The sequence below is a fragment of the Calonectris borealis genome, chromosome 3 (genome assembly GCF_964195595.1).
Source record: "Calonectris borealis chromosome 3, bCalBor7.hap1.2, whole genome shotgun sequence".
Classification (NCBI taxonomy): Eukaryota; Metazoa; Chordata; class Aves; order Procellariiformes; family Procellariidae; genus Calonectris; species Calonectris borealis.
In genome coordinates, this window is record NC_134314.1 from 115,891,657 (window position 1) to 115,909,414 (window position 17,758).

A 17,758-nucleotide genomic window follows, 5' to 3' on the forward strand; every position below is an offset into this window, starting at 1 on the left:
ATGGAGTGTTTTACCTTTGAAAGAGGAAATTACCAACATAAAGTGTGGTTCCAGTAACAGAGCAAAGCTACCAACAAGCTAATTGAGCTTACAAAGCTGTTGCTTGTGCTTGTTGATAGTTAAGTCTCTCTTCCTTTTGATACCACTTGCCTAACCTAAGTAATAGGTTATAACCTTGCTATTCCTAAGTAATAGTGGAGCCTTATTTTGTAGCTTGAAAAAAAGAAGGCTGAAATTAAACTTGGGTGTTCTCCCAAAATAAATAAGACTGTATTGCATGTAAGAAGTAGTGTTCAGATGGTCTGGCATTTTAAAACAAAAAATCCACCTGCATTAGCATCTCAGCCTAATCCCCGTTAGTGGTCCATATTTTTATCTGCAGTTAGTCTTTCTTGTAGCTTCAGAAAATTCATTAGGTTCAGACAGGAATCACCTCTCTCTCTAACAGTGATAGAGCAAGGTCCCCTGTCTGTCTTTCAGGTGCCTTTGCACTCTAGCTTCTGTGGCCACTCATTAGCATCTCAAGTTTTCCATTGTTTAAAAAACAAAACTTGACGTCAATCCTTTAAGGGACAGGACTTAAGAATCTCCAATCTTGCTGAAGTCCAGGAATTTTCAGATTTATCACCTCTTTTCAGTATTTTGTCTTGGTCTATGTTAATATCTTCAGTTGGGATCATCTCTGTGTTTCAATGAATGCCTCTGTCTCATTCTTGCTTGCTTTTTTTTCATCCTACTTTCTTCACCTTTCTTTACTCTCTGATAAGATAACTTGTGAGGTCTTGAACAGTCAAGTACTTCTCAGTCAGGACAGTAGTCTTGATCACTCTTGCTTTTGGACATACCTGCCTGGGTCATTAAGGCAAGATTTGAAGGTGTATGTTTGAATATTTGTCATAGAATAATAACAGGAACAAGTGCCGTTGCTGCATGCTTCTTTCTATCCTAGGAAAGGTGGTGAGCAGCAGAGCTGTGATGAAGTTGATTTAGGAACTTCCATTAAATTACATTGGAGGAACTCTTAGATATGTACACAGAAGAAACTTTTGAAAGGCTCTAAAGCAGGCCTGTCGGTTTACTGCCTCAGCAGAGCAAGCCATTTAAAGGTGCTCCTAGGGTGTTTTTTTTCCAGTTGCATTGAGAAACTTCATAGTCTATTACGTTCATACCCATAACGTGTGTTCTGCTTGTTTTTATTTTTTTAAAACAAAACAACCAGAACAGTTTCTTGGCCCTGTGTGCCATTTCTTTCTCAAGCACTTTCACACTTGCTTTTGTGCCATCCATCCATCTGGAAAATTTTGCCTTGTCTGCAAAAAACAAGCTCCATTAAAATGCAAGCTGTTCTTCTTCTGCTATCTGCTCATGCTTCTGATTGCTCTAAATTCAATGTCTCGGGTATAGTTACTTTAATTTTTTTCTGTGGATTTCATAGTAGTGAGATATGCACATCATGAATACAGCCTGGAATCTTCTAGCTCAAGTATGTGCTAAGAACTGCATCCGTGAAGTAGAGTGACAAATGTTGGGGCCTCCTTGAATACCTGCATTATTCCATGTAATTTCCTACAGTAGTGACCCTATAACATCGCATTCCCCAGAATTAATTAGGATTCTCCTTATAATCTGAGTTCATTCACTGGCTTTGAAAGATGAATCACCTTCTGTTCTTAGAGCTTCAAAAGAAGTCAGTCTTAATGCAAAATGTCCATTGTTCTGCTTTCAGAGAAGCTTAAGACCAGGGTGTGTAGCAGGCACCTTTGACTCACTAGGAGAAAGAACCTCCTGTGTGCCCATTTCCCTCCTCACTAGACCTGTATATTTTTGAGGAGTGTTAGGACAAGACCTGGGTGAAGAATGACTGCTCTAGGTAGGTGTGTTTCTTCCAATATTCAAGTCTGATGAACCTACCAGACCATCTCTTGAACTTATAGATCCCCAAGAATTCTTTTGCAGAATAGTTCATTTGTCTAATATCAGTAGTCAACAGCTTAGTTAACTGACGTGTCTTCTGGAGAAGCACCTGTAACATGCTTTAAAGAAAGACGACTTTTACTGTAAATACTAGGGTTAATGTCATGTTTGTTGTGACTCGTTCAGAAGTTTAATTCTTGATCTCCAGTTCTATAATTACTTAGAAAAACACTTTTTCATTCTGTTTTCTGCCATTTTAAAAACTCTGGTTCATGTTTAATGTGTTAGCCTTCCCTCCTGTGGTTCTCAGAGGAGTATTTACAGTTTTGATCCTGCAGTCTTTTCCTCAGTCTTTTCAGTGATGGACAGCAGTCATGTCAGTCTCTGCAGTGAGAGGTGTAGGTTGCCATGGCTTCATAGTTCGGAAGGGAGGCTAGGAAGCAGCACTTAAGCAGCAGTATTGTTTGATATACTTCATGACTTCCTGGAAGGGATGTACCTCTGGGCAGCAGATTTGTTTATAAATACTGTCCCATCTGTCTATCGCAGGACAAAGTGATCTTGTATGTTGAACTACATCTTATGATGGCTTGTTGTAAAAATTTGCTACATCATTGTAGATTGTTTGCGGACCCTCTTTAGGTTTTCTTTCTGCTAAAGATACTTCAAATTAGGATGCCTTTTACTAATTTGCAGTCAGCTTATTTAGTTTACCTTTAAGATATTCTTTGAGTATCATGGAAACAAGCCAAAGTGTGATTTCCGTTTGCCACTTGCTGAGTCGTAATGACTCCTGGCTCAGATACCATGTTTGGAAGAAGTGTTCAGTGATCCACTTTTCTTGAGAAGTTCAAATTATTAATTGCTTGTGTTTAGTAAGCCTTGCTTGGGTATGAATTGGGACCTCTGGTAGTTAAAGTATTTAGAGATCCTTTTGTCTATGTAGTTCTGTGATGTGACTGCTACCTTTTCTGAAGCTGGTGCCCTTCCTCAAGAATCTGTTTTAACAAGAGAACTCAGGAGTTAAGGACAAAAACCAGGCCACGTACAGTGTGTGGGCAGACCGGTATTCATCGCAGATAGATTACAAGGTTGTGAGCACAATCATGTGTGACTTCCTGTTGAAGCTAAAGCTGAAAATCCAAAATACAGTATCTTAAGAAATTTAGATTATGCCCAGCTAATTCAGAGTAATAGAATACAGCTAAATGTCTCTATATACTTCATAGACCTCTTAAAATCGTAATTGATTTTAGGACCACATTCTTGGAGAGATACCTGGATTGGTCTAAATGACTGGGAATTCTTCAGAAACTGCCACTGCAAATAATGGCTTGCAAATTCATAGCAATGAATATTGCTTTTGTAATGCTCAACCAATTGCAGAATGATAATATGTAAATCTTACTGCTGATCGGTCTGATTTCATGGGAATAATAGATTTCCTTTACTGGTAACTGACTGGTAGATCTTGAAAAGAAGTTGTTCTCACTTTATGGATTTCCCCCTCTTCGCTACCTAGGTATTAATGGATATGTTCCATCAAGATGTAGAAGATTTAAGTGCACTAACTTTATCTGATGAGGAACCCTCCACCTCAGGGGAGCAAACCTATTATGACCTAGTGAAGTCATTTATGGCAGAGGTTCGGCAATATATAAGGGAACTAAATCTCATTATCAGAGTTTTTAGAGAGCCATATGCCTCCAACTCCAAACTATTTTCATCTCATGTAAGTATTTTACAAACCACAAACAAAAGAAAGCCTACTATAATATCTGTAAACCTAGATGAAAACTTCAAGAACTTAACTATTGTCCAGTTTAACATATCAATAGTAGAGGAAGCACTTGTCTCGAGTTCTGAAGTGGAAATAGTAAAGGAGCACTTGTGGGGAAGCACTGGTTTTGTAGAACTGTGGAAGAAACCACCCAATTTACTATATTCACTTACAGGCCTGTAATTTAAGGTTTGTTACTGTTGTTCTTTGCCATGTTTGAATCATTGTAAATTTTTATATATTTATACATATATATAGGCATTATTTTAAAAATAAATTCCATTATCTTATATAAATTATACAGAAAATATATAATAAAAAATATTATAAAGTCTTGTTCTGTTTAAGGAAGTGCTTGACTTTCGTATTGTAACAGAGTAGCTTTGCACATAACATTCTTCCTCTTAGAAATTGTGTCCAATTCTCTGTTGATTTTTGTCTGTTTCTGTTGCTTTTTGCAGGATGTAGAAAATATATTTAGTCGTATATCGGACATTCATGAACTTAGTGTGAAGTTATTGGGTCATATAGAAGACACGGTTGAAATGACAGATGAAGGTAGTCCTCATCCGCTAGTAGGCAGCTGTTTTGAAGATATGGCGGAGGTAAGAAAATATTTGGGGTTTTTTTTTGCTATTCATATGTATTTTAATGACTTGCACTTAGATGCTAAGTGCATCTCTGTTCTAGCTGCCTTTGTTTAGGTTGAGATCTCTTCTTCCAACCCCACCGTGATGAATAGACTGCGCATTTTTGAGAGTGCTTTTACTTTTTTAGTTTCTAAACCTCAGTTTTTATAGGGCTGTTTAAACTTTAGAGAGCACAGGAAAAAAAAAAACAGCACCACCTGTGACTAGACATCGACAGAAATGGAGGTATCCTGTAAATCGGCCGTAGATCAGGATTGCTGTGGAAAGACAAAGTGGAACAAGGACTTCTTTGCCAACAGGCTTGCTAAGCTGCTGAGGAAAGCTTTTGAACTAGGCTCGTTAGTGGATGGAGACCAAAGCTTGCAGATTGAAGAATTGAGAGGAGAAGGGGACATGCATAACGGAAAGCATGACAACAAAAGCTCTCACACCTTTATCCTGAGAAGGTGGGAGGACCAAAGGCTCATCTGAAGTGTCTTGTTTCCCCAGGGTGCATGTGCTTGTGTACAGATAGGAGGATCTGGGAGTCGGTGCACAGTTGCAGAGCTGTCATGTGACTGGAATTAGCGACATGGCAGGAAGAGTTGCATGATGGAGGGCTGTATGAATGAATACAGGCACTTAAGAAGGACAGGTGGGGAAGGTGAGGCCAGGAGGCTTAACAAAAGATCAGCTCAAATACATGAAGCTCTGTTATGGAATGAATCACGAGCTGGTTGAATGCTTAAGGATCAGAGGAGGAGGCCGCCAAAGGGCGTGTTGTGGTCAAGCTTCTCCTGCAAAGACTGCCCAATCGACAAGTGGCCAAAATCTTCTCTAAGCAAGTAGGAGTCATCTCTTATCACAGGCCCTGGTTCTCTTGGGAGAATAACCTTCCTGACATCTGCTGGGTGGACAACTTACTGTGGTTCAAGTAATCCAGAAGATTTCTGGAGGGCATAGGGGACAGGTTTTCTTTTTTTGTGGCACATGCTGATGGGCCAAGTAAGAAAGGTGCTGCACTTGACCTCTTTCTTGTGAACAAGGAAGAACTCGTAGGAACATCGTAGCTAATGGCAGGGTTGGCCGCAGGTGGTAGGGTACAATATAAGGTCCTGAGAAAAGCACAGGAGATAAGCAGACTGAAGACCCTGGGCTTTGGGAGAGTAGACTTAGCTTGTGCAGGGAATTGGGAGGCAGGATCACATTGGTGGCTGCCTTGAGGGTAGAAAGGGCTCAGGAGAGCTGGTTTATTTTCAAAAGTGGTGTGTTCAAAGCACAAGGAACATGCATTCCCAATCCCTAAGAAAAGGGGTACGTGTAGCAGGAGGCAAGGACAAGCACAGTTTGGAGTTTCCTGTTTAATCAAACTCGGGCCCCTCACTACAAGACAGACATTGACGTGCTGGAGTGCATCCAAAGAAGAGCAACGAAGCTGGTGAAGGGTCTAGAGAGCAAGTCCTGTGAGGAGCGGTTGAGGGAACTGGGGTTGTTTAATCTGGAGAAAAGGAGGCTGAGGGGAGACTTTACTGTTCTCTACAACTACCTGAAAGGGGGTTGTAATGAGGTGGGTGTCGGTCTCTTCTCCCAAGTAACAAGTGATAGCACAAGAGGAAATGGCCTCAGGTTGCACCAGAGGAGGTTTAGATTGGATATTAGAAAAAAATTCTTCACTGAAAGGGGTATCAAGTATTGGAACAGGCTGCCCAGGGAAGTGGTTGAGTCACCATCCCTGGAGGTATTTAAAAGACGTGTAGATGTGGTGCTTAGGGACATGGTTTGTGGTGGACTTTGTAGTGTTAGGTTTATGGTTGGACTCGATCTTAAGGGTCTTTTCCAACCTAAATGATTCTATGATTTAAAAAGAAACACAGGCTTCCCAGGAAGAATGTAGAAGCATTGTCTAGGCAGGTGGAAATGGTATTAAGAGGGCCGCAGCTCAGCTGGAGTTAAACTTGGTGAGGAATGTGAACCAAAGCAAGAAGAGCTTGTATAGGTAAAATAGCCTGAAAAAGATGATGGTAGAAAACGTGGGTGTCTTGCTCATGGGGTGAGAGACCCTGTGCTGGAGGACATGGAATGGACTGAGGTACTCGAGTTTCCTTTGCTTGGTCTTTACTGGCAAGATGTGCTTCTAGGTTTCCCAGTTAGGCCTGCTACCAAAGATTGAGGGAGAGAGATGAAAGTCAAGGATCAAGTTAGGGACTGTTGATCTAAGATGGATATATGCAAGTCTATGGGGCAGATTAGGACGCTGAGGCAGCTGGCTAATGACATTGCAAGGCCACTGTGTAGAATTCTTGAAATTTAGTGGTGAGTTGTGGAGGTCTCCAGTGACTAGAGAGAAAGTGTTATGCCCAATCTCAAGAAGACTCATGAGGAGGATCCTGGAAACTAGAAGCTGGTCAGCCTCTCCTCAGCCCCTGAGAAGATTAGCAAATCTTTCTGAAATTCACATCCAGCCATGTGAAGGACTAGAAGGTGATTGGCAACAGCCAGCACAGATTTCCAAAGGACAAACTGTACCTGACCAACTTGACTGCTTTCTAAGAGGAGATGGCTGGCTCCATGGACAAAGCAAAGAACAGTTAATATCCCTTATCTAAAATTAAGCAAGGCCTTCAGTGCAGTCTCTTATAGTATGCTTATAGTCAGCTTGGTGAGATGTAGACTAGCTAGTAGAGTTATAGAGTAGGTGGGGAAATTGGCTGGACTGGCAGGCTTGAAAGACTTTCATCAGCAATACAAAGTCCATCTGGTGGCCAGTGGTTAGTGGCATTCCTCAGGGTTTGATACCGGGGCTGATACTGTTTAATGTCTGTATTAGTGTTGTGGGAGAAGATCGGCCTCATCAAGTGGTAGGTGATGCCAAATTGTGGGGGAACACAGAGGAGGACAGGGCTGCTTCTTGGGGGACCAGACAGGCTGGAGAAATGGACCTACAGGAACCTCATGGAGTTGAGTAAAGGCAAACATGAAGTTCTGCACCTGGGACCAAACAACCCCATGCAACGGTCCAGCTGCCTGGCTGAGGGGCAGTACTGCTTGACAGGGCTTGGAGATCCTCAGGAATTGGCAGTGAAGGCTAACTGCCTACTGGGTTATATTAGGAAAAGTGTAGCCAGCAGGTTGAGGGATCATTTCTGTGTAGCACTTGAGACCACATCTGGCATACTGTGTCCGGTTTTGGTTTTCCTAGTACAAGATATGCTTATATTGAGTTACCATGATGATTAAGGAGTTGAGGCCTATGATGTACAAAGAGGGTTAAGAGTGCTGGGTTTATTCAGTCTGAAAAAGAGACATCTGAGGAAGGAGATCTTATTGCTGTCTTCAGTTACCTGAACAGAAGGTGTAGAAGAGACTGAGGCAGGCTCTTATTGGGGGTTCACAGTAGAGAAATGTGAGGTGAGATGAGAGAGAGCATGTGAATGGTAAAAAGAGTAATCCTGATTAGATATTGGGGGGTGGAGTCTGCAACAAGAACAGTTGAACATTGGAATAGGCTGCACAGAGAGGTTTTGGTGCCTCTGTTCTTGGAGGTACTTGGAACTCAACTGGATGAGACCCTGAGCAACCTCAGCTAGCTTTGGCGCTCGATCTGGCTTTGGTCCTGAGGTGGGCCTTGCTTTGAACAGGGAATTGGACCAGTTGACCTCCAGAGATCTCTTCCAGACTGAATTACTCCATGAGTCTGTGCACATAAAAGTATTGATTCTTCTCTATAGGTGTTTTGGAAAAAGTAAGCAGAAAAGTCTTTCCTATGTAGCGTATGTATTTTCTTTTAGAAATATGAAGTTTAGATACTTAATCAGTTTTGTAAAATTATTCTGTATTTCTTCTTAGGAGCTAGCATTTGACCCATATGAATCATATGCACAAGATATTTTGCGACCTGGTTTTCATGATCATTTTCTAAGTCAATTATCAAAGCCAGGAGCAGCATTTTATTTACAGGTAACTTTCTTTTAAGTAAGCCATATTACTGATATTACTATTTTAATTACATTGTATTGTTGCTTCGGTACATTTATTGTTTTAAGATTGAAACTTATTTTGTTTCTAGTCAATAGGTGAAGGCTTTAAAGAAGCTGTTCAGTATGTTCTACCCCGGCTGCTCCTTGCCCCTGTTTACCACTGTCTTCATTATTTTGAACTGCTAAAAGTAAGAACGTTGTGTCAGTCTGTTTTTTTCATAATTCTCAGTGTTGGATACCAGAGCTTTGTGTACTCAGTTAGGTGTAAAACCTTTTACTAGAATGTGAATAAAAAAACTGCTATGATGAAAGAAAAGCAGGTTATATGCTCTGGTGTGTGCTATAACTAACTGAATATTGGCTTGTAATTTCATGGAAGTTTTACAGCAGCTAATGATTTGTGTTGAATAATCAAGTTACTATTAATTTAGAAAGCAATAGAGGTCTAGGTACTCATGTTCTTGGAATGATAGTTTCAACAGTGGTAAGAGATAATGGCAAATGGCTGTATTACAGAAAATGTCCAAGGCTTTCACAAGCTGTTATTGTGTAAATTTAAAATCACAGTAAGATTTCCCTTTAGACTTCGTCTTATTTTCATAAAAGCTTCAGTGTTTGTAAAATTTGTAAAAAAAGCTTGCAGTGCATATCCCATGGTAGTTGTAAAGGTGATATTCTTCCTTCAAAAGGAAGACTTGGTTGATATATACACTTCTTGGGCTTTTTGTAATGAGACTTCACATCAGTAGGGTAACAGTAAAGACTCTGTAACATGTACATGTAAAGAAAATAGCAACAGAATGTTTTTCTGGGGCATTTATCAGTTAGCATTGAATAATCTTTAAGGAGGGTAGAGCATTTGAGGAAAACTTTCAAGTAGAATCTTCATTTGAACTTAATGGAAGCTCATAACAGATACAGTGTTCCAAACTTAATTACTTGGGGAAATTGGGATCAGAATTAAAAAAAAATTCTCTGCTCTTTTGAAGAAATCTGGGTGCGTTTTTCTTGAATGTTTGTTTGGTGGTCTTGGGATAACCCAGTAGTTAGGTCATCTGCGAGTCTAAGTGTCTACAGTTGTAACACCATTTTTACTGATTTAGATCTACACGTACAGCTTTGGCACGTAGCTCATCTTGTATAACATGCTTTTTTTGAATTTTGGAATGTATGCTTGATCTGTTTGTCTAGCTCATGGGTTTGGTTTGACTTTTCAGACATCTTTAACATATTAAGCATTTCCTTTGATGACAGCCCATTGGAAGGGAGGTATGATACAGCTTGTCTGCATTTTGTATGATAAAAGACCTGTACAGACATAAGGTTTCTCTGCTTATGCTTTTATCACCCAGTCTCAAAATGCGGTACCTAGTGGCTTTGCATACTTCCATGTGAATGTGGTATTGTCTTATGTAATAGACAAAGCATGAAGGATTAACATCGTCTGACACGCAGGCATCTTGTGTTGCTTCTTGCCATTGGTAATTTTAGTGGGGGAAAGAGGGCATATGTGCTTATGGAAATAGGGAGCAGCTGATGTTTGCCTTTTTTAAGGGAAACTGGAGTCTAAGCTAAGCCCACCTCCAGAAGGTTATCAATCTTTTTGCAACTCTTGACCTATGCTTTATGTAAAATGCTTGTCTTTTCTCATTTATGTTCTACACACACACCCTCCGCCCTGTGTAAATCTGATATTGTTGGGTTGGATTTTGTTCTGTATATGATAACCTTCCAGGTTTTCTTCCCACTGTGTTGCTCATCTCACATTTTAGTGAGCCACGCGTCGCTGTGGTCTGTCAGATGTGGTGCACGTAATAGGCAGTGATGGATAATAGGAGCACATGAAGAGAGAAATATTAGCTGTCATGGCAGTAGCTTCATCTGTCAATTAGTAGGTATATGTGCACACAGTGTATGAATCCATTTCTTAAGTAGTCTCTGCTGGCAATAACTTTTTCTTTCTTATATCTGGAATCTTCAAACAGATTCCAGCTTGGTTATATTAAAAATGGCTTGACAGAAGGGTATTTGCTACAGAAGGGTATTTGTGGAATTACTTAGCCGCGTAATCCTGACCATTTCACTGATGCAAGGTTGTATTGAATTCTTTTGTATGGTAAGAGACCCGATTTAGTGATTGCAGGCATATCTATGAATAACCAAGTTAAAAATGGTGTGAAAATGGATCTCTTGGTATGAAGAGACAAAATGTTGGCAAAGTTGTATGTGGAAAATCCATTGTATTTCTCTTGAATATAGATATATTTAAGGATAAAGGTGTTAGTATTTTTCTTTGAGCTATGTTGTGTAATCTTGCATACTTTGAAGTTATCTATTTAAAATTGATCTCATAGTTACCTTCTTAACTATGCAGACTACAAAAAAAGTAAATTTCTATCCACTGATGGTTGTCCTGTTTAGAAACTAAAGCCCTCCTGAAGTTTGGCAGGGCACAAGGAACACACAAATACATATTCTATTTTTAGCTGAAGCTCCTTGCTCTAGCTTTGTTGGAAAATTAGCATATGATTAAGGGCTGTGTTTTCCTTCAACCAATCTGGAAGTCCCCAAACTTTTATATAAGAAACTAACTATATAAAATAGCAGCTTCATATGAGACTGTGCTTTTCTGCAAATTTGCAGATAATATGAATGGGCTTTTCTAAGTGTGGACTCTTAAGTGAAAGGTAGGGTGGTACAAATAGTGCAGTTATTTATTAGCTTGAGTTATTGAAGAAAGAAGTTTACAAGACTTTTAAATTGAATTGGGCACTGTTTGAGATGCTGTAAATTTGTGTGCATGTGTGATACTCTTTCCTTTCTTCGCGTAAATAGAAGATTACTTTAAAATTCCTTTTTTTCCAAGTAGGAATGGCTCAAAGCATACAAAAACCTTGCTTAGATAAAATAATATGTTCTGGAAAACAGGAGAGCTAGGTTTAAAAAAAAAAAAAAATTCTAAGTGCAGGCTTGGCTCCCATGACTTATGAATGGAAACTTCTTGTCTCTTTGCAAACATTTTTTTAGTTGGAATTCTACCTATAATGATCTTAAATACTCAGGATGCTTTCATTTCACAACAGCATCTAATGTGTTTTATTTATTTTTTTTAGACTTTGTTCTTATATGATAAATAACTTGCCAGTCTCTACTGACTAGTGATTCAGCTCAAGTAGAAATACTCCTCAATTAAACTTTTTTGTCTTACTCTTTCTCTATGCTAATGTGAAGAAACTTAAAAAAACTTTAAAAAAACCCAAAAAATCTGGTTTGACAAGGTCTTCCAAGATAAGAAACCACCCTTTTCCCAACCTGATGGTATTATATTTGTTACATGTTGCTGGAGAAGGTGCAGGATGGTGAAATGTTAGTAGTTTACGACTAAAGTATCTTTAGATTGATCCCGTAAGTATCTTGCTGTGTGTTGTGTTGGGCAACACATCCTGAACTATTTTGGGCTTTGACTTCACTTTGATTCTCAGCCTTGTTTCAGCCAGGTTCATGATCCAGAGTGTAACAGATTTAATGAAGTTGGTTTGCGATGCCATCTGTAACTGGTGTAACCCAGGCCAGGGTGGAGAATCACTGAGTGTTAATTAGTTGAACTTTGGCAGTCTGCAAAGTTTTTACAATATCTGCAATTATAGATCGTCTCAAAACATTGTCTGTGTTGCTTGTATTTAGTACAGGCACTGTAATTAACAGGTTCTCTTGCTTTAGTTGATTCTTAGTCTCCTTCAATTAATATTAAAAATGGAAAATCACAGATTCAGACTAGCTATGGATTATTTTAAGAAAGTATTTACTTAGTGTCAGCAAAGGATTTTATTTTCCAAAATCACTTTGTCTGGCGTGCTTCTTTCCAAACACCATAACTTTTATGTACAATACTGTTCTGAAATAAAAGTAAAAGCAGAAAATTACTGTTTTACATGTATTTGTATATGTAACTGCAGATGAGGATGAATTTTTTTACATCCACTGGAGATAAAGTGCAATTTTATGTCTCTCTGGCAGATGAAGGCCTATCTGCTGGAGGAAATATAGATTGACCAAACTGTTGCTAGTGATAAGGACTGCAAAGCGTATTTGAGTGTTTCTTGGGAGAAAAAGCTGGGGTGATGTAAAAATTGGTCTTAAGTCTAAGGAGGGATTTCCCAGAATATGACAGTAGATGAAAAATTTAAGCAACTTCTTCATAGGGTTAAGCTATAAAGACTTGTATTACAGTTGCAATGTTGTAAAGGTACAGAAGTTGTGCCTTATGGTAGAAGTTGGAGGTGATACAGCCAGGTAAATGAGGTTCTGTATTTCTTTCTTGCTTGTGTGGTTTCATTGACGACATTTCTCTTGCTTTTCTCCTTTAAATGCTAGTGGGTTTATGCTTTAAGTCAGCTGTGTGTTCGGCAGCTAAAGGGAAGATGATAGGGGAAAATAAAACTTTGTCACACGTGTGTGCGCACTTTGCCACAAACTTGGTTATTGTTAATCTAACTTATTGGGCTGTCTGAGGTAACTCTTTAATTGAAAAAGTTATTCAGAATGTATTTTAATTTTTTCTTTCTAGCTGTGGTACTCGTTGATGGATTTCCTATGTGTTTGTATCAGAGAGAGAGAGATATATATGTACATGTGTATCACTTCATTTGTCAATGACTGATGTCATCTGTTATAGAGTTGTGATGGGGCTGTGTGTTCTGTTGTATAGCTTTTTTTCTTTTTATGTATCTGGGCTTTTGAGAAGCAGATGTCTCTTTCCAGGGAATTTTCTAATGAGAAGTAATTACCTTGGAGAATATATTATCCCACTAAAATTGCTTTTCTGCAAAAGCTGGATAAAATCTAACAAAAGTAAAAGTAAAAAATTCCTCCTTCCACTTTGCTTACAGTCCTCAGTGACACTTGAGCTGCTGCCAGACCAACAAACGCTGTACTTCGATCCCTTGAAGCTGGGAGTAGGATGGCACAGGGCCAGACTCTTCTTATCTAAATTATGCCCTCTTCGGGGAGTCAAATGAAGCACTGACTGAACTCCAACTTTTGACTTCACTTATGTGTTTAACTGTAGGGTACCAGAGTCCTGTTTTCTGATCCATTTTCTAGGAATACCTGCAGGGCAAATTCTCCCCGGTACTGTGGGAATTAGGAGAGCTGTACTGGGGCAGACTGTTCTCTGGGGCTGGTGATCTGTTCCGGTTTTCAGTAACTGCTGCTAATGATGGTAGATAGCTCTTTAGCTTACATGGCAGCAGTTTAACACCCAAGGCCAAGCTCTCATGAAAATAGATGGGTGTTACAGGAACTTGGACAAATTTTGATCCTTTTTTTTCCCCTCTAAATAAAAGTCTTGACACAAGTAATCCATCGAGGATTGAATGTTAAGCAGCTTATTGTAGCTGAGATTTTCAACTCCTATAGGATGACATTTAGTTTTTGTGACTGGCAGTCATGATATTGTCCCTGATACACTTGTATTGTTGTGTAGTCTTTTAATAGCAGCAGTATATTTCACTGTCCTCTTCTTCTGCCTCTGTTCCTGTCACCTTCTGTACAAAAGGGAGATCCTTGGAGAGAGGTGGTGCTATGTTTGAGACTTTCATGTGCTTGATTTCTTCAGGGGAAATGTTTCTGGACGTGGAGCTGTGGATTTAGTCCCATTGTCAGCATGCTTTCTCTGGTTGCTTTTATAGCAGTGGAGGTCTATGTTTTGTGTCAGTACTTTGACATCTTCAGTGGAAACCAATGGAAAGATGTAGGAAATAACAAGCACAAGTAAAACAACAAGCTGCATTCATGATTTCTGTAGACCAAGTCTACAGGTAGAATTCTGCTTGTCATCCCTCATTTCCTCTGCTGTTTTTTCCTTAATCAACAGGGTTCCTCTTAAAATGAACAAGGTTCTACTGTTGCTTCCCAGAGTGATCTCTGAAATTGTGAATTCATCTTACATAGTGTTCAAAAATTCATTTCTATTCAAACATAGCGGTGCCATCCAGTTGAGCTTATGACCGTGCAAACTTGGCTGGCAAAGATCAGACTTGAATTGTGTCGAAGCAGTGAAAGTGGATTTTAATCCACTTTGGAATTACAAAAGAGAAAGGGAAGATGTTTTCGAATTGAATTGTCTTTATTATGATGGAAAATTTGGGGAAAGAAAATGGAAGACCTCAATTACAAGTGTGGAAGCACATAGGTAAATATTTTGTGATATTTCAAATACTGATCTAACTAAATGTTATCAACTTAATTATGAATTTTAAATTTCTAATGTATTCTGCAGGTCTGCTAATAATGATGAGACAAACCAAAGTGACAGTAAGAAGGAAGAGAATTTCAGAGCATGAAGGCTCTGGAAGGATCTGTGTGAACTTTTACGTTTGTTGCAGAAAGGTAATGAATCTGCTGTGGAAGAGACATCAGCATATGCAAAAAAACCCACCAACATATTTTTGAAGACTGCAGAGCAAATGGGTTTTCCATACTCTGAGAAGAACAAGGCCTCCTGTAAACAAAGTAGCCATTTCCCTAGTAACGGAATCTGGGCATATAAAATGCATATATGGCAGCTAATAGCCTACAAAAAGTCTGAATGTTTAGGAAATGGTTTTATGAGAACATCAAGGAACTTATTTGAAAACAAGGCTTTATTTTTGTATCTGTTCCATGATGGAGGAAATGTTCAGTGAGAATTGCTCACATACATGAATCCCTTCCCAGTTGCAAAAACTGAGAGCAAAAATACACTCTTTCCTGCTGAGCAGACACCAGTTGAAACACCTAGCAGGCTCTGGTAGCACTTGAGCGGACCTAATCTGAAATAGGGTCTCTTGACAGGCTATACCCATTCATGGGGATGCTAGTGGCAAATTGGCCATGTAAGAAAGCTATTACGGAAAACTTTGCAGTGTTGAATTGGTGAGATGTCAACTGACAGACTTCGGTATGGTATATATTTCTGAATAGCTCTTCGTTCCTTTTCCTTTTCCATCCTGATTTGAAAAGTGGCACTTCAGAGTAGTGCAATTTATTTCTGAAACAGATTTATTTTAATTTCATTCCCCCTGCCCCCTCAAATAGGAGCATCCACATCGAGTAATCAAAGTAGCAATTCCTTAAATTCACATGCTGCTTTAGTCCAAATGGTTTCACTTTTTTGGGCTCAGCTGAAGTTTGATGTACTTAAATTTTCCACATATCTTTGAGATCTATTTTAAGTCACATAGTCAAGCTGTGTAAGAACTGGGAAGCTTGTACTAAAAGTTGAAATGCTTCTTATTTTCCTCTGTTCTAATGTTTTACTTGTACAGTATGCTTTCCAATGGGCTGACCATTGGTACTTTACATTATGTGAGTTGAAACTTAATATGAAATAAAAAATGAGAGCTTTTTAGCTTCTGTCTCTTTCAAAATGTACTTCCAAGAGAATGCTGGAGGCTTTTTGTAACTAATTATCTGATATCTGAGGTTTGATATTTGACATGTTTATGTAAGATGATGTGCTTTAATGTAACTGTTTAAAATTAAACTGAGAAGGCATAATTAAACTTTGAGTGGAGAAAAAGTTTTTACCATTACTTCAGAAATTTGTTAAGTTCTGTTCCATTCTTAATGCAAATAAACACTCCTGCTGTAATGTAAATATAAATAAACAGTTCTATAAATATTTGCATATTTTTACTGCACTGTGCTTAAGATTGTCTGAGTTTATATGAAAACAAAATTACTTTTGAAATTCCAGTACATTAAAGCTGTGTATGTGTGTCCAGGAATATGGCACATGGAGTTTCCTTTAAGCTTCAAGTGTGAAGTGCCTTTTAGCCTGCTAGTATTTTCCAGAAATGTGTAGTGTTCCCTGCAGTTGTCCCCATTTGTTGTTCCAGATGATTTCCTGATGCTTTCTAAAAATTAAATTTTCTGGATATGAGAGCACTTTTTTCCCAGCATACTGTTGCTTTGGGCTGAGTTTTTTATTATTTGGAGGAATTGCAAAAAGTCGGAAAGAGCTCTTGGGCAGGTCAATGCTATTGAGCCAGCTTCCAGAGTTGTCTTACGGCAAAATGCCAGCAGACCTGCCTGCCTGCATTTGTCAGAGGAGAAACCTTGTTCATTTTTATTCTTGATCATAAAATACCTTGTTTCAGGATTGCCTTTTGGTAGGTACCCCATTCTCAGAAACATGTTGAAGAAAATGGTGAGGCATTAGAACAGAAGCTGGAGTGACCGATGTCAGTGCACTTCAAGTTCTTGTGAATGTTGCTTAGTTAACGTAGCATTTCCCTACAGTGCAGATAGCTAGGTCACACTACAGATGAGGCTTGCTTTGCTAGCTATGCAAGTGTTTTGTTGCCTCGCTGTGGGCTTCAGGATGTCTGAAGAAATTACATAGTGGGTTTTGAAGAGATTCTCTGAAGCAGTACTGGTTTGAGCTTGTTGTTCTGAGTACTGCGGTATGCAGCTTCCACTTGTAACATGGGACCACTTGTGCACTAAACTTCTTGGATTAATGTTTTGAGGGGCAGTAAATATCATTGGCACCTACAATCAAGTGATCTTGAGTTAAGTTTGAGTTAAGCAAATTCAATTGTGATTTCCCTGCCTCCCATATGCTGTTGCTTCTTTTGTGTATAGAAGCTGATTTGCGATCTCTCCTCCCAGATGAATTGAGGAACCTGCAGTTCACAAATTTCAGTGGTTAAATTTAGAACAATCTTCTAGGAAGACAGAAGTCTAGATTGTGATGTAAGCCCTGAAGTACAAGATTTTCTATCCATTGTGACTTCTACTAGTATTGTTATATCTGCATATTCTCATCATAAGTATAAATGTATTTTCTGTCATTGTCTTTCTAGATAGATGCTTCCCTGACAGCTTAAGAGAAGGACTACCATAGTCTAATTTTGCACTGCATGAGGAGGATTTCTTTTGTATTTGTTTGGAATTTCCTGGTTTTATAAATATCTAACCCTTGTGTTATGCAACAGGTTGAACAAAATACCTTGTCTTGCACTTCTTGATATGTCTTCAGAGCTCGCAGCCTAGAATGTAGAGTACTTTTCTTAATTAGAAACTTCCCTTAGCAGTCTATTTTCCAAGTTTGTTGTCCTTGAATGGCCAGGATACTGCACCTATAGCATTGTGAATCATTAGAATCATTATAAACCAATATTTTCTCATAAGATTATTAAAAAATACAATGCCTATAATACTACTGATAATCAGAAATTTACACTTCCTTCCGATAATAATATAGTATTCTTCACAGGACACTTTAAAAAAAAAAAGCACACTTGTATTTAGCATCTACCCGATTCATTCGTTAGGGGGCACTGTAAAGCTATAGAAGAATCAGTGGGATTTGCAGAGAAACTTGGATGCGTTTCCAGTGATGCCATTTTGCTTTGCATAACCTCCTCTTCCAAACTGTCCGGGGGCAGTGTAATATTAAAGTAATTACTATA

General features: G+C 38.9%; 1 protein-coding gene across 15 annotated transcripts in view; it reads left to right on the forward strand.

Moving 5' to 3' along the window:
* SOS1 (SOS Ras/Rac guanine nucleotide exchange factor 1) overlaps nucleotides 1-17,758 on the forward strand; it is a 51,607-nt gene that overhangs the window by 12,009 nt on the left and 21,840 nt on the right. For 12 of the 15 annotated variants that reach the window (XM_075147500.1, XM_075147499.1, XM_075147494.1 and 9 more), the window contains 4 exons: nucleotides 3,437-3,646; nucleotides 4,156-4,299; nucleotides 8,170-8,280; nucleotides 8,390-8,488. In XM_075147500.1, the coding sequence (XP_075003601.1) occupies nucleotides 3,437-3,646; nucleotides 4,156-4,299; nucleotides 8,170-8,280; nucleotides 8,390-8,488 (564 nt within the window). Of the gene's footprint in view, nucleotides 1-1,726; nucleotides 1,867-3,432; nucleotides 3,647-4,155; nucleotides 4,300-8,169; nucleotides 8,281-8,389; nucleotides 8,489-17,758 lie in introns of all 15 variants that reach the window. The other 3 variants (XM_075147509.1, XM_075147505.1, XM_075147506.1) reach the window with 3 other exon arrangements.